Source organism: Varroa jacobsoni, unplaced genomic scaffold (assembly GCF_002532875.2).
Source record: "Varroa jacobsoni isolate VJ856 unplaced genomic scaffold, vjacob_1.0 scaffold_864, whole genome shotgun sequence".
Classification (NCBI taxonomy): Eukaryota; Metazoa; Arthropoda; class Arachnida; order Mesostigmata; family Varroidae; genus Varroa; species Varroa jacobsoni.
In genome coordinates this window covers 90,417-111,392 of record NW_019213766.1, presented here as the reverse complement: position 1 = coordinate 111,392, position 20,976 = coordinate 90,417, and the positions used below count along the sequence as shown (strand labels likewise).

The 20,976-nt window shown below is 41.4% G+C and overlaps 1 protein-coding gene across 1 annotated transcript in view; it reads left to right on the top strand.

The window, feature by feature from the left end:
- Positions 1-20,976, top strand: part of LOC111264481 (uncharacterized) — a 28,567-nt gene continuing 7,591 nt past the window's right edge. Inside the window, exons 1-8 of the mRNA XM_022840424.2 lie at positions 1-439; positions 961-1,103; positions 11,888-11,998; positions 14,731-14,956; positions 18,691-18,949; positions 19,313-19,475; positions 19,663-19,842; positions 19,968-20,343. Coding sequence (XP_022696159.1) covers positions 416-439; positions 961-1,103; positions 11,888-11,998; positions 14,731-14,956; positions 18,691-18,949; positions 19,313-19,475; positions 19,663-19,842; positions 19,968-20,343 — 1,482 coding nt within the window. The 5' untranslated portion in view covers positions 1-415. The remainder of the gene's footprint in view (positions 440-960; positions 1,104-11,887; positions 11,999-14,730; positions 14,957-18,690; positions 18,950-19,312; positions 19,476-19,662; positions 19,843-19,967; positions 20,344-20,976) is intronic.

The following is a 20,976-nucleotide window of genomic DNA, read 5'->3' as shown; positions in this document are numbered from 1 at the left end:
GCAAGCCTATTATGGCCGGAGAGCAGCCGCAGCATCGGCCTAGCGCACTGCTGCTGATGACGACGACGACGACGACGTCGACTTGGTAATTTTCGACGGCAGGCATCGCTTTGCGGCGCTACGGCGGTGCATCCGTCGACTACTACAGCAGTACTACCGTCACGACAGACAGCCAGCTCACTCACTCACTCTGTGGTGTCAAAAGAATTTGTCGGTGCTCTACCAACACGAAATACTACTACCCTAGCAGTAGAAGCAGCAGCAGCATCCGCTAAGCGTAACTGGGTCGACAACGAACCTTCGGGACCGAACAGCATTTGTGTGGGCCTTTTCGGCTCAGCAGACCTGCGAACGAGCGGCCGTTTAATACGGTCGTGTGACTAAAATGAAATTTCTTTGCGAATTCATCACATAAATGTTCGGCTTACGTGGAACTGAGGTAGGTTGAAAACATACAAACCTATTTGCTTCAATAAAAACAATTTGAAGAGAGAGAACATCACGGATATACTTCAGAGTTAGCCTAGAGCGCTATAGTAGAGATACTTAGATTAGCAACGGTTAACGTCGGCAGACGACGCTAATTTAGGGTTACTACGATCAACTGCTATTACGCCAACCGTGTATTTCGAAGTATGGAAAATTGTGTGCTCCTTTATGTGTATGTGACGTTCAACAATGGACAACGACTCACTTCTTGCATTGGAGCCCTATTGTTATTGTTACTTTTTCTCGATGTTATTCTTGTTTTGTTGTACTGCGTCTGTCTATGTATATGTGTGCGTGTGTTTCTCTCATTCATTGCAATCATTGGCTGCGTACACCGTTCATTCGGTACGTGGATTTTGTCGCGTTTGTTCGTGTCCGTTGGTTCGATCTGTCCTTCGGTGGGTCCGTGCTTCGTTTGTTTGTGCTCGCCGTCATCAACGCTTCACGTCTCTATGGCGTATGGTCGTGCAGGTGTTGCAGATTATCGTTCTGCTGGTCCTCTGCCACGTCGGCAGGAACGGGCCGTCGCTGCGGTCACCGCACACCTGCGACCGCCACTCATCGGCCCTCGTGCGCCATGTGGTTCAGAGCAAGCTGCAACCGCTTCTTGACAGGTATTTAACATACAGGCATAAATCAACTGTGATGAACCAAATAAAGTACGAAGCCAATTGCTAAAGCAGGACTGAATAAAGCTAGTGCAGATGACAGCGCTAATGAAATAGTGGCCAGCCCACTGGGTCGCCCATTTGTCACACCGACGAAGTGTGATGGGACTGGTCGAGACGCTGTTCGTGCTTCTTAAAGGGGACTTAGCTAAGAAAAAATCAAGGGACAAGTGGCTGCGACAAAGATCAATTTGGAGATACATAATGATGAATTTCTACTCACGTCTTACGAGCTTGCGATCATATACGCATCGGGCAAGGGTTGTGTGACACTGCAAACGACAGACCCACTTACGCCGATGATGCTACTCTTTCAAAAATGATGTCGTTCGACTTCTGAATTAACTAGGCTAGCTATATCCGTCCTTCATCAGTCCCTCTCTATTGCGATCCTGCCAAGTCTGTTTGTGCTTTCGTATATTGTCCAATTCGACCAAAAGAGAGAGAGGAATGAGCGAAAATCGTCTGCTGTTAGCAGCTGAGTGACTTGGATTCACTGCAACTATTACCCTATTCCTATTAATGTTAACCAACAGTCATTATTAATTCAGGTTTGGTGGTAGTATCTTTAGTTTTGCATGCTAAAGGTTCACTGAAAAAAAAAATAAATCATTAGTTTTATGAGTTTTCATGTTAACGTCAGATAAATAGGTACAAGGTTATAAATAAGTCTCAATGTTGTTTATCGGCGAAGCGACAATGTTTCAAGCAACAGCTTATATATAAAGTAGGGAAAAAGTGTAAATATCTTCGAAGCACAATAGTAATAGTGTTTCACTTATGTAATTTTCTTACATTATCTGATCTAGTGCATAAACATTTCTATATATGGATGCGTATCTTTTGTGTTTCGTATGTATACGCCGTCTACGTGTCTTTGTGCTTCACGTGTGTGGGTATTGTCGGCTTGTGTTCTCTGTGTTAACAGAGATGACAATGGTGTTGCCGGTGTCGCCTAAACGCGCTAGTTGTGTGAAAGCTCGGCATGGGTGGCTCGGGCTGCTGCTACGGAGCGAAACATACGGCGGTTACGCCTCCTGCCGCTAAGGAGGCCAGCGCTCTCTTGCCGCTATGTTCTGTCTATGTTCCCGACCGCCGACTTCGCCGCTCAATCGCTTGCGTGTTTGTTTGCCAGCAGTCCCTGACTGCGTTCGCTTACCTACCTGTGTGGCTGGCAGTCAACCGTTGACACGGGAACACAACGGACACATTACAACACGACTGTACATCGTACTTAATAAATTATTTATGAAGCTTTATCCACCTCGATGCTTCTCGGTAGTTGGCATGCCTACCGACGATACAGTAGCTCTGCTCACTGCTTGTTGTCTCAGTTAGCAGCTTCCTTGCGGCTAGCCGGTGTTTGATCGACGTCCCCGTTTTACGGCGGACCAGGGCGGTTGTTCTTCGTAGTTCATAGGAGTCGGTAGTTGTCCTGAGTCGTGTTCGGTTGGCACTAGCGTTCAGTGGCGTTCCATAATTCTGGCCTCTGCCCATGTTCTTTGAATGTTCGTTATGCAGCCCCTTGGAAGTGGTACTTTCGACTAATAGGACAGCTACCGCATGCACCTGACTGCTACCCTTGGTGCGTCCTCGTCTCTGTCCTGTTTATTTTCCCGTTCGTGGTAGCCTTCCTGCATACGTCGATGATAGCGGTACGAAGAATTGTCGCCCCTAGTTAACTAGCAAACCCATATGAGCTTACATCTCCTTCGTCCGTTGTCCCAAATCGGAACTATGACGGACAAAAGCTTGCCGCTTACTAGGTTGCCTGCTGTCTTCTTTAATAAAGCTCTTGCTGTTTACTTGCGGTCTAACTTCGTAACATTGTACAGTGTATATCTCCTATGTCTGTAGGATGTGGTACAGTGTGCACTTAAACTAAAACAGATTTATAGGAGCGGCCGCTCGCGGGCAATTGGGGTTACACTATAAGTACAAATAACACAACGCTTATCGAAGGAAGGACAGTTATAGGAGGGCAGTGAGGGAAAATGATAATCTCGACAGCGATTAATCCAAAGCTCTACCAACTGCCCGTAGTATGTAATATTTGCTTTCAACTGTTTTTGATGAGCGCGAGGAACGTGATAACACAGACGGAATTGAAACGATGGCAGGAGGGAGCAATACAATAGGCGGAGTCATATGTGAAGGATGAAAAAGAGAACGCCAAGATTTCGCATTGTTGCAGTTGTTTTCGATTAATTTACAGGTTTAGTCCACTTCGGAATGGATACTGGCTGTTGAAGACGTACCTTTGTCGATCCGTATTGAATTTGATCCTCATTTTGCTACTTCACATGACGGCGAACTCAGCAAACTACAGCCAGTGAACGAGCTCCTCAGTGTGAGCCATGTTGCAAAATGGTAGACTTGGTTTAGCTAAAGACGAATTGTAATCTGGCGTGATCACGTATTTTTGACAATGGGATTAATCTGTCGCGTGAGCTGATGAGGTGAAAAGACAACAGCCTTAGGTTTTGGCTCTACTATTGCTGCTTCTGCTCCGACCGCGGCTGCTGCCCGTGGCCGGCGGCAAACTTGGGCTAAGTTTAAATGAATGCATGAATCGACTACAGTCATACGGTCCATTGCCCGCCCGCAATTCCTCATTGGCCTTATGCTAGCTTCGCCCCCCTCGCCCGTCCCTTTTAGGCTTACTCGGCTCGCGGAGCGTTCGGCCCTGCATTAGGACAACGCTCTTTGCTATTTTGTCCAGTGTGATAACGATTGTGCAGCCTGTCTGGACATTACGCTTTAGCACACGACGACTACATTTGACAGTGGTGCCCGTTAGGAGGTCGTGGGGCATAACCGCGCCCGAGAGTGGACGATCTTACCACAAACGCTGCACGTAATAACCCTGCAAAAGAATTGTCCTTCTTGTTGTTGTTGTCTGTAAAAGATGTTAGGACAATGGAAAAATTGTGCTGCAACAACGTCTGACCATGTTTCCCTTATAGTATGAATAAAATTAATTCCACTTAGTGCGCACGTTAAATTGCAAGAAACAAGCCTCGTATGAATTTAAAGAATATAGTTGAATAACGATGGCTTCATTCGTACATAATTCCTTAACTGCCCGCCGCAACGATGAAGTGTCATCTGTCGTCCTTTCAGATATTTCGTTTTATATATTTTTTTTTGCAAAAAGCGCCAAAAAAAATTGTGCTAAATAATGAATATTCATGTTCTTTGCTCGCCTACTTTATTTACCGTATCCCGCCATCCATGTGAGGACAGCTCACATTGTAGCCCTTAGGTGGCAAATCATGAGTATGATGTAAGGTTTCCACGTCTCAAAAAAATCATCAAACTAATATCAATGTATTATATACCTCGGTAGCTCTAGGAGTTCAACACTGACTTAAGGTTATTAAGGGACTTAAGGACATAAAAAGCATTTAGTGCTAAACACCCCAGCCCAAGAAAACGTTTATCAGAGCAATCTTTACTTGTGGCACCATGCCTATTAATGGACAGTTCAGCCAGTAAATATATTACAGGAGGTAATTTCTACGAATATACCCCCGCGTTTGAAACGTGACAAAATTGCTATCGTAATCGTGTTTCTCCCCGTTCCACTCAGCAGATCGTTGTTTAGTTGAGGCGCATACACATTTAATATTGTCTGCTTCGCCAGACCCATGACACGATTCGCCTAGTCGCGACCGACCCCAGGTCCATGTCGTTATTCCTCAGATCATAGCAGTCGAGCGTCAGTCAGTACGGCTCTGCTTGCCTTCATTCTCTTCCTCCATCGGTTGGTTGCGTGTTCGTACGGAAGCACGCTATGATGTATTGGCAGTGTGTAGGTTTTGAGAGCTGCAGCCGCTGACGGTTTCGGCGACGCACGAGGCCGTGTCTACCTTATGATGCATAGATGTCGACATACGTGTACATTATATGGAGTTGCTTGTTTCGCTAGTTATGAACTAACCGCTAGTAGAACTCGATATCCGCCCATAATGTGGCCACAGAAAATATGCTAGAGTCCAGCAGATTATTCAGATCTGCGTCAGAATATCAAGGCAAGGCGAAAACGACGGCGAAGGTGCTTCTGCAGCTGCAAGTTTTCTGAACGGTCTGCCTTAAGGGAAAATACGTCTTCACATGAATGCGCTGTACAGACATTTACCAAAAGACAAATGCCGTTATAACTACTGGTGCTACGGATCGCGATGGTGCGGAGTAGAGCTATGGCTCAAGCGTCGGCCTGTTCTTGAAAAAGATTGTCGCTGACCCCTATCGCCGAAATTACTACACTAGTCATAGTCGAGGTGATTTTACAAGTCAAGGCCGGTCGCTACTGGATTCAAAGCAACAAACGGGATATGGGCGCTATAGGGCAACGCTGGCTGGAAATAGAGGTAGTGGGCGAGCGGTGCTTACCTTGCTCGGCTGTGTTTTGGCGCAACAGAGGATCATACAAACCACAGGATTTTTTTGACCCTGTGATGCCTGTAAAATATCCACGTGTAAAAGCGCAGTTTGTCGCCTTCTTCCGGTAGGTGCAGGCGAGCCTACATTTACGGCCATCTCTGGGTAGCTACTTTAATCAACAGGCTTTACGTTGTGAACTAATCTTGCCAGCGCGCATGACGTCTGCCTCCTCTTTTACCTTCAAAACTATTTGCTTCCACCAGAAGCCTTCTATCGGCCATGTCTGGCAAACACTTAAGTCAGCCGTTGGACATTTTGTTTGACAAAATGACAACTTTATCCCTGGTATGGGTTTGACACTATCCCCAGAAGCAGAATTCTTAAAAGACGCAACATCTATCTTGCTATTCAGTATCTTTTATTTGTTTATTTATCAGTATTTTTTTTATTACGCTGTATACGCAATCTACGAAAGTATTTCAAGTTTCTAATGAATTGTAAATATTATTAATTTGGTGATGCAGTTAGCAGTGAAATGGTAACCTACTACGACGACCCGCACCTAATATATTATGCGCACACATGGGGAAGCACAAATTATTATACTGTCAAATAGTAGCCTTTTGTTCAGGCCAAGACCCTAAGAGATAGCACAATGCTTACGAACGGTGTGTCCCTGCTCACACTTCCCTACCTACATTCGAGCTGTTTTTAACATAGGCTAGCAAAGACAGGGTTACCGGCTGGGACGACAGCATAGGATCGATCTGCTATATAACCTGGCGCATGCAATCGTTAGAGACGCCCAATTTAGTAACAGCAGTAGGCGAATCATTCTCAAAATATCTTTAACTAAGCTTTAGATCGAAAGGTCTACCTATGAAAAAAGGACGATCAACAAAACAAAAACCAAGGGAAACTATCTTAAGATTGTTGGAAAGCTGGCCCCAAATGGACCTCAGTTGAATCGGCTATAGCGTTCTAATGGCTTTGAAAAGGCTGATAGAAAGGCTGAAAGATAGAAACCGTGTCACCTAGTTCGTTATCGACTGCCAGCAAGTTTCAGGGCAAAAAAACCCGTCACATTCCGCTCATTCATCTAACCTCTGAAATGAACTATGCAATACGAATTTCACTAACCAAATTAGTAGCCTCGTAAATAATGGGAACGAAAAAAGGTGGAACAATGGAGTATGTCAGTAGATAGTTCCGAGACATTGGCATTATGTACTCTCTGCGTCACCAGTACACTATATACGAAGTTCTTCAAGCTGTTCACGAAAGCTCGACGTTATATTGGGTTATCGGTAAAGTGCTAAGCGAGACTTTAAACCAAAATTAAAATAAATATTTTTCGGTTTTTTAAAATAATACAACTGAGCTAAATGTGCGCTGTTTTTATTAACGACCTCCTTCTAGTTGGTATTATCGTAATCTCATTAGCGGAACACAGAACTTCGGTGATTTATAAGGGGAAAACTTTACGAGCAAAAAATCCTCACATAGAAGGTAGGCAAAATACTAAACAAGTTCTGCAGATACTGAAACATAGATAGATTGATAATACAGAATCTGGGCTATGTGTCGTACACATTGAAATTTTCCGTTCCGTTTTTCTCTGCTAGCTAAAGATGTGTGTGTAGTCTGGCATTATAATAGTGGTCACCAATTCTAATCGATATTTTTGACGGCTTGAACTAGGCTCGCTGATGGTGGACGTCCAAATCTATCGTCTTTCTAAGCGGTAGCGGCTCACAATGCGCGACTCTTTTGCAAGACACACCGCATCAACTAACTGCGTGTCACTCTCGGCTTTGTCACAGATTAGAGAGCACATCTTTTAATTTTAGCTTTTTTTTTTTTGTTTTCTAAGTCGCGCATTATTGTCATATATAATCTGACTTTTATCACACGCGATCAGTCGCTTTGCTTCGTTACATTTCGAAAATGATCAGGTAAATTCTAGCCAGCTTTCTTCAAATAACTTCGTACGTTATTTCCGTACGTCGTATCGCTTGTATCGTAGCGTATCATATGTAAAATAGCACTTTCAGGAACCCTTACAATGAACATTATAGAACACTCTTTAGGCCATCTCTTTTTTTTAGCGGATTTTCGCTAAATGACACTCATTTTCCCAGTATAAATAAAGAAATTCCCACACTGTTAGTATATCTATTACCGATAAATTTTGGCTTTCAAGTGACACTAAGGCTGGTTCACATTGGCTAGGATGCGTAACTTTCAAGCCATCTAGCTAGAAAAATAGACTCGTATCGCATACATGCGCTTATTGCTGATGTAAGAATTTAACGAAAATCAATGATACGAATTCTTAGTTAAGCCGGATTGACTTATAACTTTAGTGACCTTTATCTATGGAAGATTGCATTGTGGGTCGGCTACGTAAGGTAGCTTTTACGAACGTTACGCTCCATTTGTTAGGACTTATTTCAGAACGGAGTATTAGAAGTACGTCGGCCTGTTCGGAGAGCTGCCACTGAAGTATTATCAAGAAGAGTTCGTTCATAGACCGAAAAAGCGTCTCACCGAACTGTTTTATCTGCATGGTACCTTTTGTTTACGATATGTTCTTCGTCCCTTTACATTAGCGCAATCTGTACTCATCTCTCCTTTCGTAGCAAATGGGTCTGTTGGTGAGCCGCGTTCCATATGACCCGAATGAGATACTTACACGAATACACTTGTTCGGGCTCAGGAGAAGTAAGTACTTAATAATGAACTTGTACTCGCATCTTGAACACTCACGTACTAGACGCGATACTCTTCAAATCATAATACCATTACTCCACAACTAGCAAAACATCGTTATTCAATCTTAGTTTAATTCATGGTAACTAAGATGGGTATGTATTCATTGCTTAATAAACGAAACGACTTTTGTATCCGAAGAAGTCGGCAACCAGAAGATTGACCATCGCGTACGCAAAGTAAATGATAGAGTCATACAAGTAAGATCTCATTTTAGTCGCTTCTGTGGTCGAAGCATGAACTTCATTTTTAGCCTTAATTATTTTTCTCTTCAAGTGAATTTGTCAGCATTCAAGAAAGATTCTTCCCACGTTTCTCAAAAAACACCTGGGAGATGTCAAAGAAAGATTGTTAGAGTTGTCTGTCTCATGTACCATACTTCACTAATTTAGCCTTCTCTGCAATAGACTTCAGGGTCGAACGTGACTCAGAGTCGCTATGACAGTTACACATTTTTAGGCTTCAAGCCCATGTAGGCAATTTGTGGGGTGGATGCTCGTTACTTGGCAACACCAAATTTAGTTGCTGAAATAAACCTGCTTCGGAGGCACATGATAAATTCTGCTCCACCGCAAGACAGAACAGAACTTCCGAAGAAGAAACCGGGACAAAAAAAAAAGCTTAATTCGTTCATGTTACTTCTTGTCCAACCATTGTCCGCGTGGCTCCCTACATTTCAGATTCGTAGCTTGGAAAAATTAGCTATCACGCTCAGATCACTTCCGGCCACAACGCAGGTACCTGATGTCCATCCACCCATCCGTAACCGGTGAATACATATATTCCTCAGCGATAAGCCTTTATGAATGCAACATGCTGTTTACTGTATATCTCCTTGGGACAAGTAGATATATAACACATAAGTGCTAGTTTTGGACTTTGTCAGTCTTGGACCTTTGCCATAATACGCTGTAGACCGGGGGTAGCGAAATTGTGGAAGTCGAGTCTTCAAAAGAGTAGCGAAGTTAAAAAATGGTCTGCCAAGTTACAGGAATGAGGCCCGTGGTGGAGTGTTTGAACGTGGAAGGAGTGGCGTTCTGAGCGAAACAGCCAGTTCATATAATAATGTATGAGAACTTCGAGGTACTAACCGATATGACGGCCATAATGTGAGATGAGATCATAATGCTAATAACTGTTTTGTGGATGGATCTAATTTTCGTTATTTACATTGATGGTTCAGTGGATAGCGTGTTTGTGTGTCAAATTTGTTTCTGCGTGAGACGGGTAATTTCATAGGGTAACGCATGCGGTAACGCATACAAAAGCTCGAAACGCTTAGCGTTCTTCAGCCAGCCCTGGAAAAAAAGTTGATACGACCTCGATGAGGGCATTGTGCTTGATCTGGCACTCGTTTGCTTAACAAGTAGACCTTCTAGTTTGGTTAAAAAATGGGCTGTTAGATGTCGAATAGTGTAGATTGCGTATGGAGCTACATCGCTATTATAAATCGCTAGACCAATTAGCGACGAGCAGACCATTACTGCAGTATCGTTACGTTTGTGCAGTGATTGTAAGAATGCTAGTGTATTTTTAGGCATCATTTTAACGATACCACATCGTTGTATCGATTAACAGTGTTCTATTCTGTACGACGTTGCAACTGTGTCTGCATCAAGTCCCGTATTTGCTGCTACTGATTTTCTATTCGAATGGAACATTTGAAAAAAGAACATGCTAGCATCATCCTCGATAGCATCAAAGCTATAGCAATGACAGCCTTTAGGTATAATAATGGAACAAAATTTTTCATATAACGCACAACAAATCATAACGTAACTCACGTATACACCACCGCTTTCTATAAACTATATCACGACTGCTACTGCGTGAGCACGGCGAGACGTTGTTTACCACTGGTTATCCGCATCGACTGCGTTCTTCAAGGGATACACATACGTCGATTTACTAAACGATGCTTATGCACGCGTGTAAAAGGCATCCAGGATGGCATCAATAAGAGTCGAAGACCGCGACATTTGTCTCCATATTCAAATCAGAGCTTTATGTACAATGCAACGCAATGAGATATGTGCATACGTCAATAGAAACTGGTACGTCGGGCGCGGAGTGCGTATGGTTCTCCAACTTTTCTACCTCATCTGCTTCTAGCTTTGGCAGATGATGGTCAAAGATGCAAAGATAAATCTCTAAAGAAAAGCCCTCTAAAAAAAAGCTGATTTTGAATCAGGCGCAACGTTTCTGGCCCTGATAGAAAGGCCTGAGCTAAAAGTTATATGTAGTTTCACTGGGCTTGCTGCTTACGAGGGCAGGCGATAGGCTGTAAACACTTAGCGACGCTGTTTTAAAACGTGTGTGTTATTGTAGGAACTCACGGTGAGGATTTAAGCGATAATTCGTTTCATTGATTATTCTCACTCCTTTTAGAAAATGTCTCTTGTATTACTGAAAACAGAACTGACTTCCGTAAGCGCATGTGTGAATATGAATACTCCACATACGACTTCCGTTGCCGGCGATTTTGAGAGCTATGCGTGTTTTTGGCCGCATGTACCATTCGCTCACGAAGGGTGCCTACTGACGGATCATTAGAGCAACATAAATGCCGATCTCACCGAGTCGAGCGGTCAATACAACTTCGATTAGAAGAACTCGTAGAATTAAGAGGCGTGAGGAAACTGGCACACATCAAATTCTCCCTTTTGACACTACGTGGCTTAACGCCACAGATCTAGATTCTCTTGACGAAACGTAGAGGACGCTCACGCTAGCTTGTAAACGTGAACCGGAAGTGCCCTAATAGACATGATCAATAAGAACTGAGTAGGGATGAACCCGCATATAACTCACGCGGTAACCCCCTTTTTGTGTACTTAGTGAAAGGACTGTATAAAACTGGTATGTGGACACTATCGTTACAAACCTTAGTACTCTCTAGTGGATCTCCTCTAGGAAGGTGGTGTGAATATACGCATGGCTGTCGCATTCAACGTTTCGCATTTTCGTTAGACATATTATGGCATCGTAGATCTTATATAAGCAGGTATCCCTATCAGTCAACCAAGCACATACGCGGTTAATAATATAAGTTCAACAACAAATAGAGCTTTCATAACTACTGATGAATTTGAAGTGACGCTATGTTATTGACTGTCAAATAAAAGATACACAAATCAACGCTGGATGAGCCCGATCTAAGCGTTTTAATGTGCACCAAAGCAGATAGTTTGATTCGTATATTAAGAAAAAATTGACGCATAGTTAATGTTTATTGTATATGGTCCACAGTCAAATTTCGTTGACCCATACGTTTAAACACTTTTTGGTCCATGGCACACTACCCGTAAGTCAATCGCGTTAGAAGGAAATCTGTAAGGCTTATTGGGTAACAGCAATGCGATCTTCTACCTCAACTGTACTTCGCAGTGAAGTCTTGGCTAAAGTCCAGCATAGTTAGCAGTTTTTATTCGAAAAAAATCCTATAATGTAAAATATAATAATGTAATAAATTCTAATAAACTTGTAAATAATGTAAAAAATTTCTAATTAAGGCTAGTGTCGTAACTTGAAGCTAGGATCCAACGTAACTCTTTCGCCTTTACTCTATATAGCTACCGCGTTGCGATGCCTGAAGACTGCCCATTTCATCCAGCGCGCGATATCCTCGTTTGGCCACAACGAAGTACACGAGCACCATTTAATCAACACCTCGACGTATGGAAGTAAGTAGATCGACTAACTTCACTGATCAGCCAGTTCGTGCACGAGCCCTCTCAAAAACGTAGTGCGCGGCAAATTTTTGAATATTGAAGCTGCCATGTTATAGAACAATTGCGTCTTCCGGAGCCTGGAGTGTAATTTTGTCATTGATAAACATTTTACTCTACGTGCATCTATATCAAGAAAGGTACATATTGAGGTTATCTAACGTTATTTGATACAGTCCATCCATGATTTTCCAACAACCTAAGGGAGTATTTTTCTCCCATGAAGATTGGGTCAGTGATAATTGTTATTATTTTTATAATTGTTGTTGAGATTAGAATTAATCGTTTTAGTAGATGTTACTCGCAGATTTGAAATAAACACTCGGCTATTAAGAAGAACTATTTTTTATATCTGACAATTTAAAAAACTGCGAATATTACTAAGTGAATAACTAATGGATAATTTATAACATAAATAAATATAACATCAAGATTTTACTTGATGAAAATTTCCTACAGTAAATTTGTTTTCCATTTTTAAAAGAAAAAAATGACTCAAGCCAAAATTTCGACGACGGCACCAATGGAAAACTTTGTATAACCAGTTCCTATTCTTCGTCAGCTGCACTTGAAAAAACTTAAGTAATCGATACTGTCAAGTAATATCGGCGAGTGATCCTATTTTAAAGTTACATTGGAATTGTACAACTTATTTGAAGTAGAGCAAACATTTTTCTTATATTAATGGTATTAATAAATTGGCAAAGAATAGAAGTAGGATAACTAACCTAATTTTGGTGTCATCGTCTTTCATAAGGGTACCCGGTAGAAGCACGTGCGCGAGAGTTTTCTTCAAAACATTATTCTCCGTTGGTAAACAAAAGCCGAGTTGAGGATGTTATTTCTTCAGCACTTAGTTTATTAGGTTCAATAACGTCAATAGAGACGCCTATTAGGGGCACCGTATGCCTAGACTAAGCACAAAGTACCACAAAATAGTATTTCTACCACAGTCTTTGCGATTGTATTCAGCGAAAGCAATCCTTATTGGTAAATACTGGAGTCTTTTAGTCATATCCTATGAACCCTTGAGGAAAATGTGGGCATATATATATATATATACTGTCGTGTATATATCATGCAATGCTCGAACAGGGCAAATTGCGGGTCTAAGTAAGGAAGCTTGAATTAATTGAATTTAATTAATGAATCGCAACTACAGTTTCACATACGCAAACTCTTCAAATGTGAACTCCACCACTTTTCCACACAATTTTTACCAATAAAGTGAAGAAAAGTCCGAATCGTTAAATTATGTCTAATTTACCAAAAAGATAACTAGTTCTTTTCTAAATAATAGCAAATACGCTTTGCTGTTTGGGTGACAAAGCTGGGTTTTGTTCTCGCGGAGGACTTTTCGTTTTATTCCACTACAGAAGTAGATAGATAAAACCTATTTCTTCAACTTTCTAATAGAAAATCAATTGATTTATGATAGTAGGAGTAGGATGTTTTGCCATGGAAGTGTATTTAAAAAAGCTAGATAACGGCCCAAAGCAGGAGAGGAAGCCAATGTGCCAAAATAAAATCGGGAGTTGCTTGACGAGCACCGGCCAATTAAGCCTAATGGACATTCGAAGTAATACAGAGCACAGTAACGTTTTACGCTATCTAACTAGAAGCTTCCAATCTCCAAAGGTTTCAAATTCTCATCGTAAGAAACAACAACACAGAGGGTCAAAGTTGGTAAATGATAAGAGTTCCACGAAATTAGGCAAGCGCTCATTCCGTAGAACACGTAACCATTGTGACCTATAGGAGCGCTTTAGGTACGGGGCCGTCCCGTATTCTCGACTACAGTAAAGCGCTGTCACGCTTGATCGCATCATATTGAAATCCCAATAATACCGGAAGCGTGTTCACTACCACCTGATACCTACAGATGCTCATTATTACCAAGTGTTTATAGAATCCGATTTTTGCAAAGGACTTCGAGAGGTTCAGGAGGAAAAGACGTTCGATAGATGTGCGCCGCCATACACGCAAGCTAAAACGCTATTCGTTCGTGGCCTACTTATGCATGCATTCAAGCTGAAAAGCTCGGTTATTGGTAATCTTGACGCGATCTATATATGCAGTTAAGCTAAAGATCTTCTCCTTTGATGTTTCTGGGACTTGTATGAACTGAATTGTCTATCGAATAACCTCACCGGTACCGAGTCGAAAGTACTCGTTTCTCACAGAAGTACACGAGCTCTGTTCACTCGAAACTTTTCCTATGTAAATGCCCCTAGCTATATGTGTATTGCATACAGAGCTTGAGCTCATTCGATTTTCGTTCATGCTAGGCCATAAGCCTACAAAAGCAGACCTTGACTCAAAACCTGTCACTTCACTGAGAATTTCTCGTAGCGATAATATTTCTTCCTACATGAAGTAACTTCCTACATGAATAGAACGGAAGTTTCAATTACGACCTGCAAGCAGATTATCCGATAATTAGAACCTTTCAATTTCTGCACATTTACTACCTAAGCATGAATACATTTGAGAATGGCAACTACAGGAAAGGCCGGTGCCTTCGTCGTTTGCTTGTACAGATCATGGCAGGATTTCACAGGATATTTATACGTATTTTAAATCTAAGGACGGCAACGGTCGTCTATGGTAGGTTCACTTCGATGCATGAATTTCTAGTGGTAACCTGTGCGAACTTGCCACATTAACGCTTCCTGTAATACGTGCAGGTGCCCGATATGCGACAAGGTTTTCTTTGGCGAGGATAAATTAGCATCACATTATCACTCCCACGGCCCCTTAGACCAAGTAGTGCAACAGCAGCAGCATTCGTCTGAACAGAAATCAACTTCACGCCATGCGGGACACCTCACTGGATTATCAGCGTCACTCGGTAGCAGTGCAACAGAACCGCACTCATCGCAAAGCGGAAACTACGTAAAAAGACATATCTCGGTAAGTATGGTCCAGCTAATGGGAAAATCGGTTTTTGAACCATAATCCATACCATAAACCAAAACAAAAATTCGTTTTCATTTTAAATCTATAAGCTAGTTTAATAAAAATTTCTTTTGTATGCCTTTTTATAATTTGTTTATATGTTTTGAGGTTATTCGATATAGGCTGTTAGATCGAAATGATCGCCGCATCGGTAGAAGACTGCACTGGTTCGAACACTAGCATAAACTGACAAAGGTGAAAGAGTTTTATAATAGCAAACGCATCTAGGTAAAAAAAACTATACAATGATGGGATTCTAAAATTTACCTAACACGATCGTTAAAAATTGGTGTCTCGGAAAGGAAAAAGAGGAAGGGAGATTACGCCAACATGTTCCTGAAAGAGTCCTCCATTTCGTAGCCTAAATGGCGTATAAACATACATACGTACATTTCGGAAAAAATTACAGAAAGAAATAGATTCCGTTATGTGTGGGCATCGCTAGAGTTATACTGACCACGATCTTTTGTTCCTGCGAACAGCTCAGAAGAAAAGTATTACTGTCAGCTATATTGACAAATAGATCTTTAATGAGCTAATTGGGGCTTGCCAGATGCGTATAACGCCTTTAAATGCGTTTTTTATTTACGTGTATAACGTGCTTGCTCATCTATAAGTAACTTGATTGTCGTTAATACGCGCCATCAAAGCTGCTGACAACAAACGAAAGTTCTGGTTTTGTTTCGAAGGCGATGTTGTTTTTTATAACTTGGAAGTTCTTGTTGTAACGACACATGAAAGTCTCTCAAGTGCCATTGATTAAATGTATCGCTATGTCAGCGGGGTCCATCATTATCGTGCACAGCGGTTCAGACCATAAACTCTCAGTCCAAACTGATCGTTTTATCTTTGTCTACACTATGATTGCTCGTTCTATTGCTTCCATGTTAACCGGCGTATAGTATGGATATAAATAAAGTATCTTGAATAGGGCTCCCGGTAAATGGCAAAAGAATCTATCAGTCTGCTGCCTAATTATTCGATTTTTTGAGTTCCATACTTCATAGCGCAGGACCCGTATTTTATATTACAACATGAACAGGACAATGTATACAATACTAAATAATATATAATCACTTTGGTTTCATGTATTCTAGATCTACCATGCGTTCATGTATACATTAAATAAAACTAAATCAAGTCCGACAACAAAACCGACCCACTTATATTTCTAAGTTTATGGAAGTAACAGTTTATCTACGTTTCTCTTTTTCGTCAAACGCTGACCGAGTCCTGCTGATTAAGCTACACAGTATACATAATTATATATGGCCTTAGTTTTATTACAGGTATTGCTATAATTATGAAGTGTCAAGATCTATTATGGTTGTCCCATTTTCACTTTTTATTAGAAACGCTGCTAAAGATAAGTAATTGGCAATATAAGGAAGAAAATCTAATCTGAAACCATGGACATATTGTTTCTATATGGTCTAGAAATAACGTCACAATGCCGCCAGGGCTTCCTAGGCTTGCAGGTCATTCTATTAGTTCTGACCGCGTTAAGGGGTTTCAAACGGCCATACCGAACCAAATCTACGCAGCGTCTTAATCATTTTTCATCTTTATTAATCTTCAAACAAAAAGCAGAGTACACAGTTTTAAGATGAATCAGAGTCTTTGTTAAGGCAACTTAACGATGACAGGAATTGCGCCATATTCAAATGAACTCTACATACTTTTTCCTTGCCCTGAACTCCCACTGCTGCTGCTCTCTCTACGGGAACTGCACAGCTGGTCGTACAGGATAGTGGTTCCTTCATGGCGCTCCGAACGACAAAAATACATATTACATTATTATCTACTTTTCAATATTTCCAAGCTGTCAGATCATCACAAATGCCGAAAGCATTGGATAAAGTAAAGCTACATTCTAATCGATCAGACTAACACATGGACCCATATCGTCAGTCGCTATAAGAAGACTGTTAAGGTATTCTATTACAAGCAACAAGGCATAGTCATCAAACGACCCATATATAGAATTAGTAGTAGGACGAATTCTGCTTTTTTTTTGTAAACTTTTATCAAATACAAGGTCATCCTTATTATAGGAATTTACATGCTGGTTCGATTACAGTGGCATAAAAGCTCTTCACAAATAATTTGCCGTGGAGTCAGCTTGCCACCCGTCATGAATACAAACTGTCGCGCGTCAAAAGCGGCCGCTTTTGAGGCACTTGTGGATACAAAACTACTTCCTTTCATTTTAAAGATGTTGTTAAAGGAGCTTCCTTATATTGCATCTGTATTTCATCTCCTTAGTTGAGAGCTGCAATCTTTGCAACTCAATAGGACTCAAGCGGGATGCCACATTTCCGACCACCCATTTTAGAAGACGGTTATATAAGCACTTAGCAAGCTTTTCATATTTCTAAAATCAAATGGAAACCATACTTGTGAGCAATAGAACTATTCAGAAATAAGTAGAGTCTTAATAATAATAGAGTCTTATAATTTGTGAATGACTTAAGAAAAATAGATATCTCACGAATGATGAAACTTTATAGTCATAATTTACGTTCACCAGGGGAAACACTCGAGGCCGATCTACCAAATCGGTAGACTGATGCGTTAGTACCAAGAGCAGGTATGGCCGCATAATCTTCACCATTTTTTTCAATTAACTATACCAAGCGCTAATGAAAATGTAACTAGCGACTTACTAATGATGAAAAAGCAAGAGATGATTCCTTCTAAGTAGTGCCGAGTTAGACATTCCCGTGACGGTGGTGCTTTTGTTTACAAAAATTGAGCACAAATTGTAGTCTACATTTTGTTTTGTGTCGGCACCCGGCCGTTTATAGCAGTTCAACGCTAGTACCATACGTTTCTATCTTAAATTTTTGTATAGAGTGATAGCTGTCGTATCTGCAAAACACCATCGTGATATGTAGAATAATTACCACCACTATTAGGGCTATCTAGCGTTGGAAACTTTTTAAGCCGCCAAAACGTGATTGTGTTTTTAATAAATACGAGGACAAGAAATTCTGTTTCAAATTTAGCCTCATGCCCGAATTTTCCCACAAGTATTCTTCTGTAACACTCATCTATCTAAACGTACAATTTAACAGACGTGATAAACAAGGCGGTACGAATGGACCTATTGGTGTAAAAAAATTCGCACAACAGCATAATGTACAGGACTTGATGGATAATGTCTTCGTGACGTGACATTAGAGACGAAGAAGGGGGCGGCAATTATGAGCCGTAACAGATATAGACGAGTATCTCATTTCTTGTATTTGACAATACTCATTATAAATGTTATTCAAGTCCTGGTTATTCCTCATAGCACCTTAGCTCTAAGCTAAGCTCATCGCAGCGCACCAACAGCACGAAGGTATAAACACTCAACCGATGTTTGTACTGCAAGGGAGAAAAAAACAATTGACGACACTAAGACAGTAAAACGGCAGAAATCTTGCAAAGTCTCTTGAGTGCTTATTTATATATAGAGGCTGAGAAATCGTAAGCATATTTTGTACTCACTTCGTCAAGGATAAAGATCTGATGTATAATTAAGATAAAAAATGTTTTGCCTGAACAAACATTTTCAGATCATTTTGCTGTTTGGGAGTTGTCCCTCTAAATTTAAACTACGTTTGAAGAAGCGTTTTTTGAGCTTTATACTTGTCTGATGAGCACGTATTTATACTCTTTGTTTTTTCTGGTTTATACTGCAGGAAGGGGACCGCGTTTGTCTAGGGACATTCTGCGACATAATGCGCTGCGAGGTTGTGGAGCGGCAGCTATCGGAGGGGCCTAATTCACGTGGCCTCCCGGAAAACAACCCTGAATTCCCAGATGAATTTAAGGCCGCTCGAGAGGCCTGTGATCCACAGGCAATGGCGACACTAGAAAGTCGTTGTAAACTCGTAATGCAACAATGTACCATCGGCCTCTTGAATGTTCTCTCTGTCAAAGAATATAAAGACATTGAAGGTTAGTTCGAGAGCTGAAGTAAAGATCACTGTAAAGTCCACAAGTACATCCTTACTAGTCTGACCCACAATTAGGATACAGAAATTATTTCCTTAAAGATAGTTTGAAATCGACTGTGTGAAGAATCCTATTTAAAGGAGAAATGTTCGCGCTTCCAAATGACATGGAATCAATTTGAGTGCCTCATATATCATTTAGGGACTTTCCATATGGGAACGGCGGGAACGAATGAAAGCGCTGTCTCATAATTTATGATAGGTATAGTTTCGTATCGAAGTAGTACGTACCTTTGCCGAGCTGTTGTTATGGGAAGCTCGGGCATCGCTTTCCACATAATCCATTCGAATTCATTTGATACAACAGGGGAACTATATAGAAATATCTGCGCGTATCTTCGGTGTGAACGATACTGGGAGGTAGGGCCTCCTGAAACGCGAACTGTATCTCCTTTGGTGGCGTCAGCTATTGGATTTGTATTTGCGACCGTCTTCTTCTTATGCTATTACGTCGTGCGGGTTGTCTCAGAGTAAGTATCCGGCAGACACTTTTTCTTCCTTCTTTTTTCTCAGCCAAAGTATATATAAGAACCAAAGAGAGTTTTGTCATATTAAACTAAATAGAGGTAGAACGGCTTACTCAGTTCATCCACGCTTGCATCAACTTTTCACACTCCATAATTAGTCCTCTAAGTCATTATTGCATTGTCGTTACAGTTATACCCCCCTCCCTGAAGAAGCATTGCCACAAGAACTGTCTAACGGGACCACATTTCGGAGGGTGAGTTCGAGTTTAACCATCACGCGCCAGCATTCGGCTCCCCTCATTGGTAATGTCAATTACCATAAGCGGTATACTGCTGGACGTCATCATCAGCAGACAACATACGAGCAAAGGTGAAGAAATAGGCAAACAATCTTCAATCCACTGTTTTGAGGTTGACACAAGGAACGATATATAGAGGTCGTGCTTGTTCTATACAATGTAATTAAATTTTGAGAATTTGTTCTATTCTGAATAGGGGATCAGTGTTGCCTCCAGAAGTTCCCCTACGACATCATTATTCGCACATGCATGGACGTGGGCACGGATACGATCGCAGAGATCATCAAGAGCAGCAACACCCCACGATTCGTCAGTTGGCTCAAGGTCACGAGATTCGCCAAGGTCAGACGTATCAGGGACGGCAAGGATCGGAAATACATACAAATAATAACAACAAGCACCCCTCACAGCAGACGGGGCAGTACTGCTCATCGGCGCCGTTATCCGTGAACCAGAGTTCACGTTTTCCGAATAAAAGATCACCTTTACCCATTAAAGATATTCCTAAAGAATTTCCTTCACCCGTCTACCACCAGCCGATCAAGGAATACCGAGCTCTTCAGATGTCACCTGTACGTATGAAATCTCAGGTAGCTGCTTTGCTCGTTGTTGAAATTATCTATTCTCATATGAAGTTCATGATATATTAGGTTGAAAAAAGGTTCCCATTAAAGCAGACAAATAGCCCTAGCGTTGAATCCTCTGCTCGTATCTGGCTGAAACTTCTCATCGTCCGACCGTCGGGCGCGTGCACTGTTGGTTTCATTGAACGTTATCGTTAAAGTGGGTCGTTGCGTTCAGTCGTAGAACTCGCCAAAACCCACATCAGACATAGGCTTCCTTATTATTTTCGTGCTATCGAGGTAAAAGTCGATTGCGCACGTGCGGTAAGCGTTACCGCTTGCCAGTTTTGGCCTAGTTGCTTCATAACCGGAGATTTCTATCTGAGCGACAAATTGCGCTCTAAATTACCAGAAGAAAATAGGCTTGCACGAACCCAGGGAAAACTGTATGACTGTATGACAATTTGCGTTTAGTTGAGCGCATGACAGAAAAGAAAGTTATTTCCCGGCGATAAAAGATAAATAGATAAAAATAAAAAAAAGAAAAAAAAAATAAATAAACCCCTAAAAGCAAACAGAATGGTTATTCCTCCGCAGTTCTATGCCACGAGAAAATCTTTGTAGTCAGTGCTACACCTATAT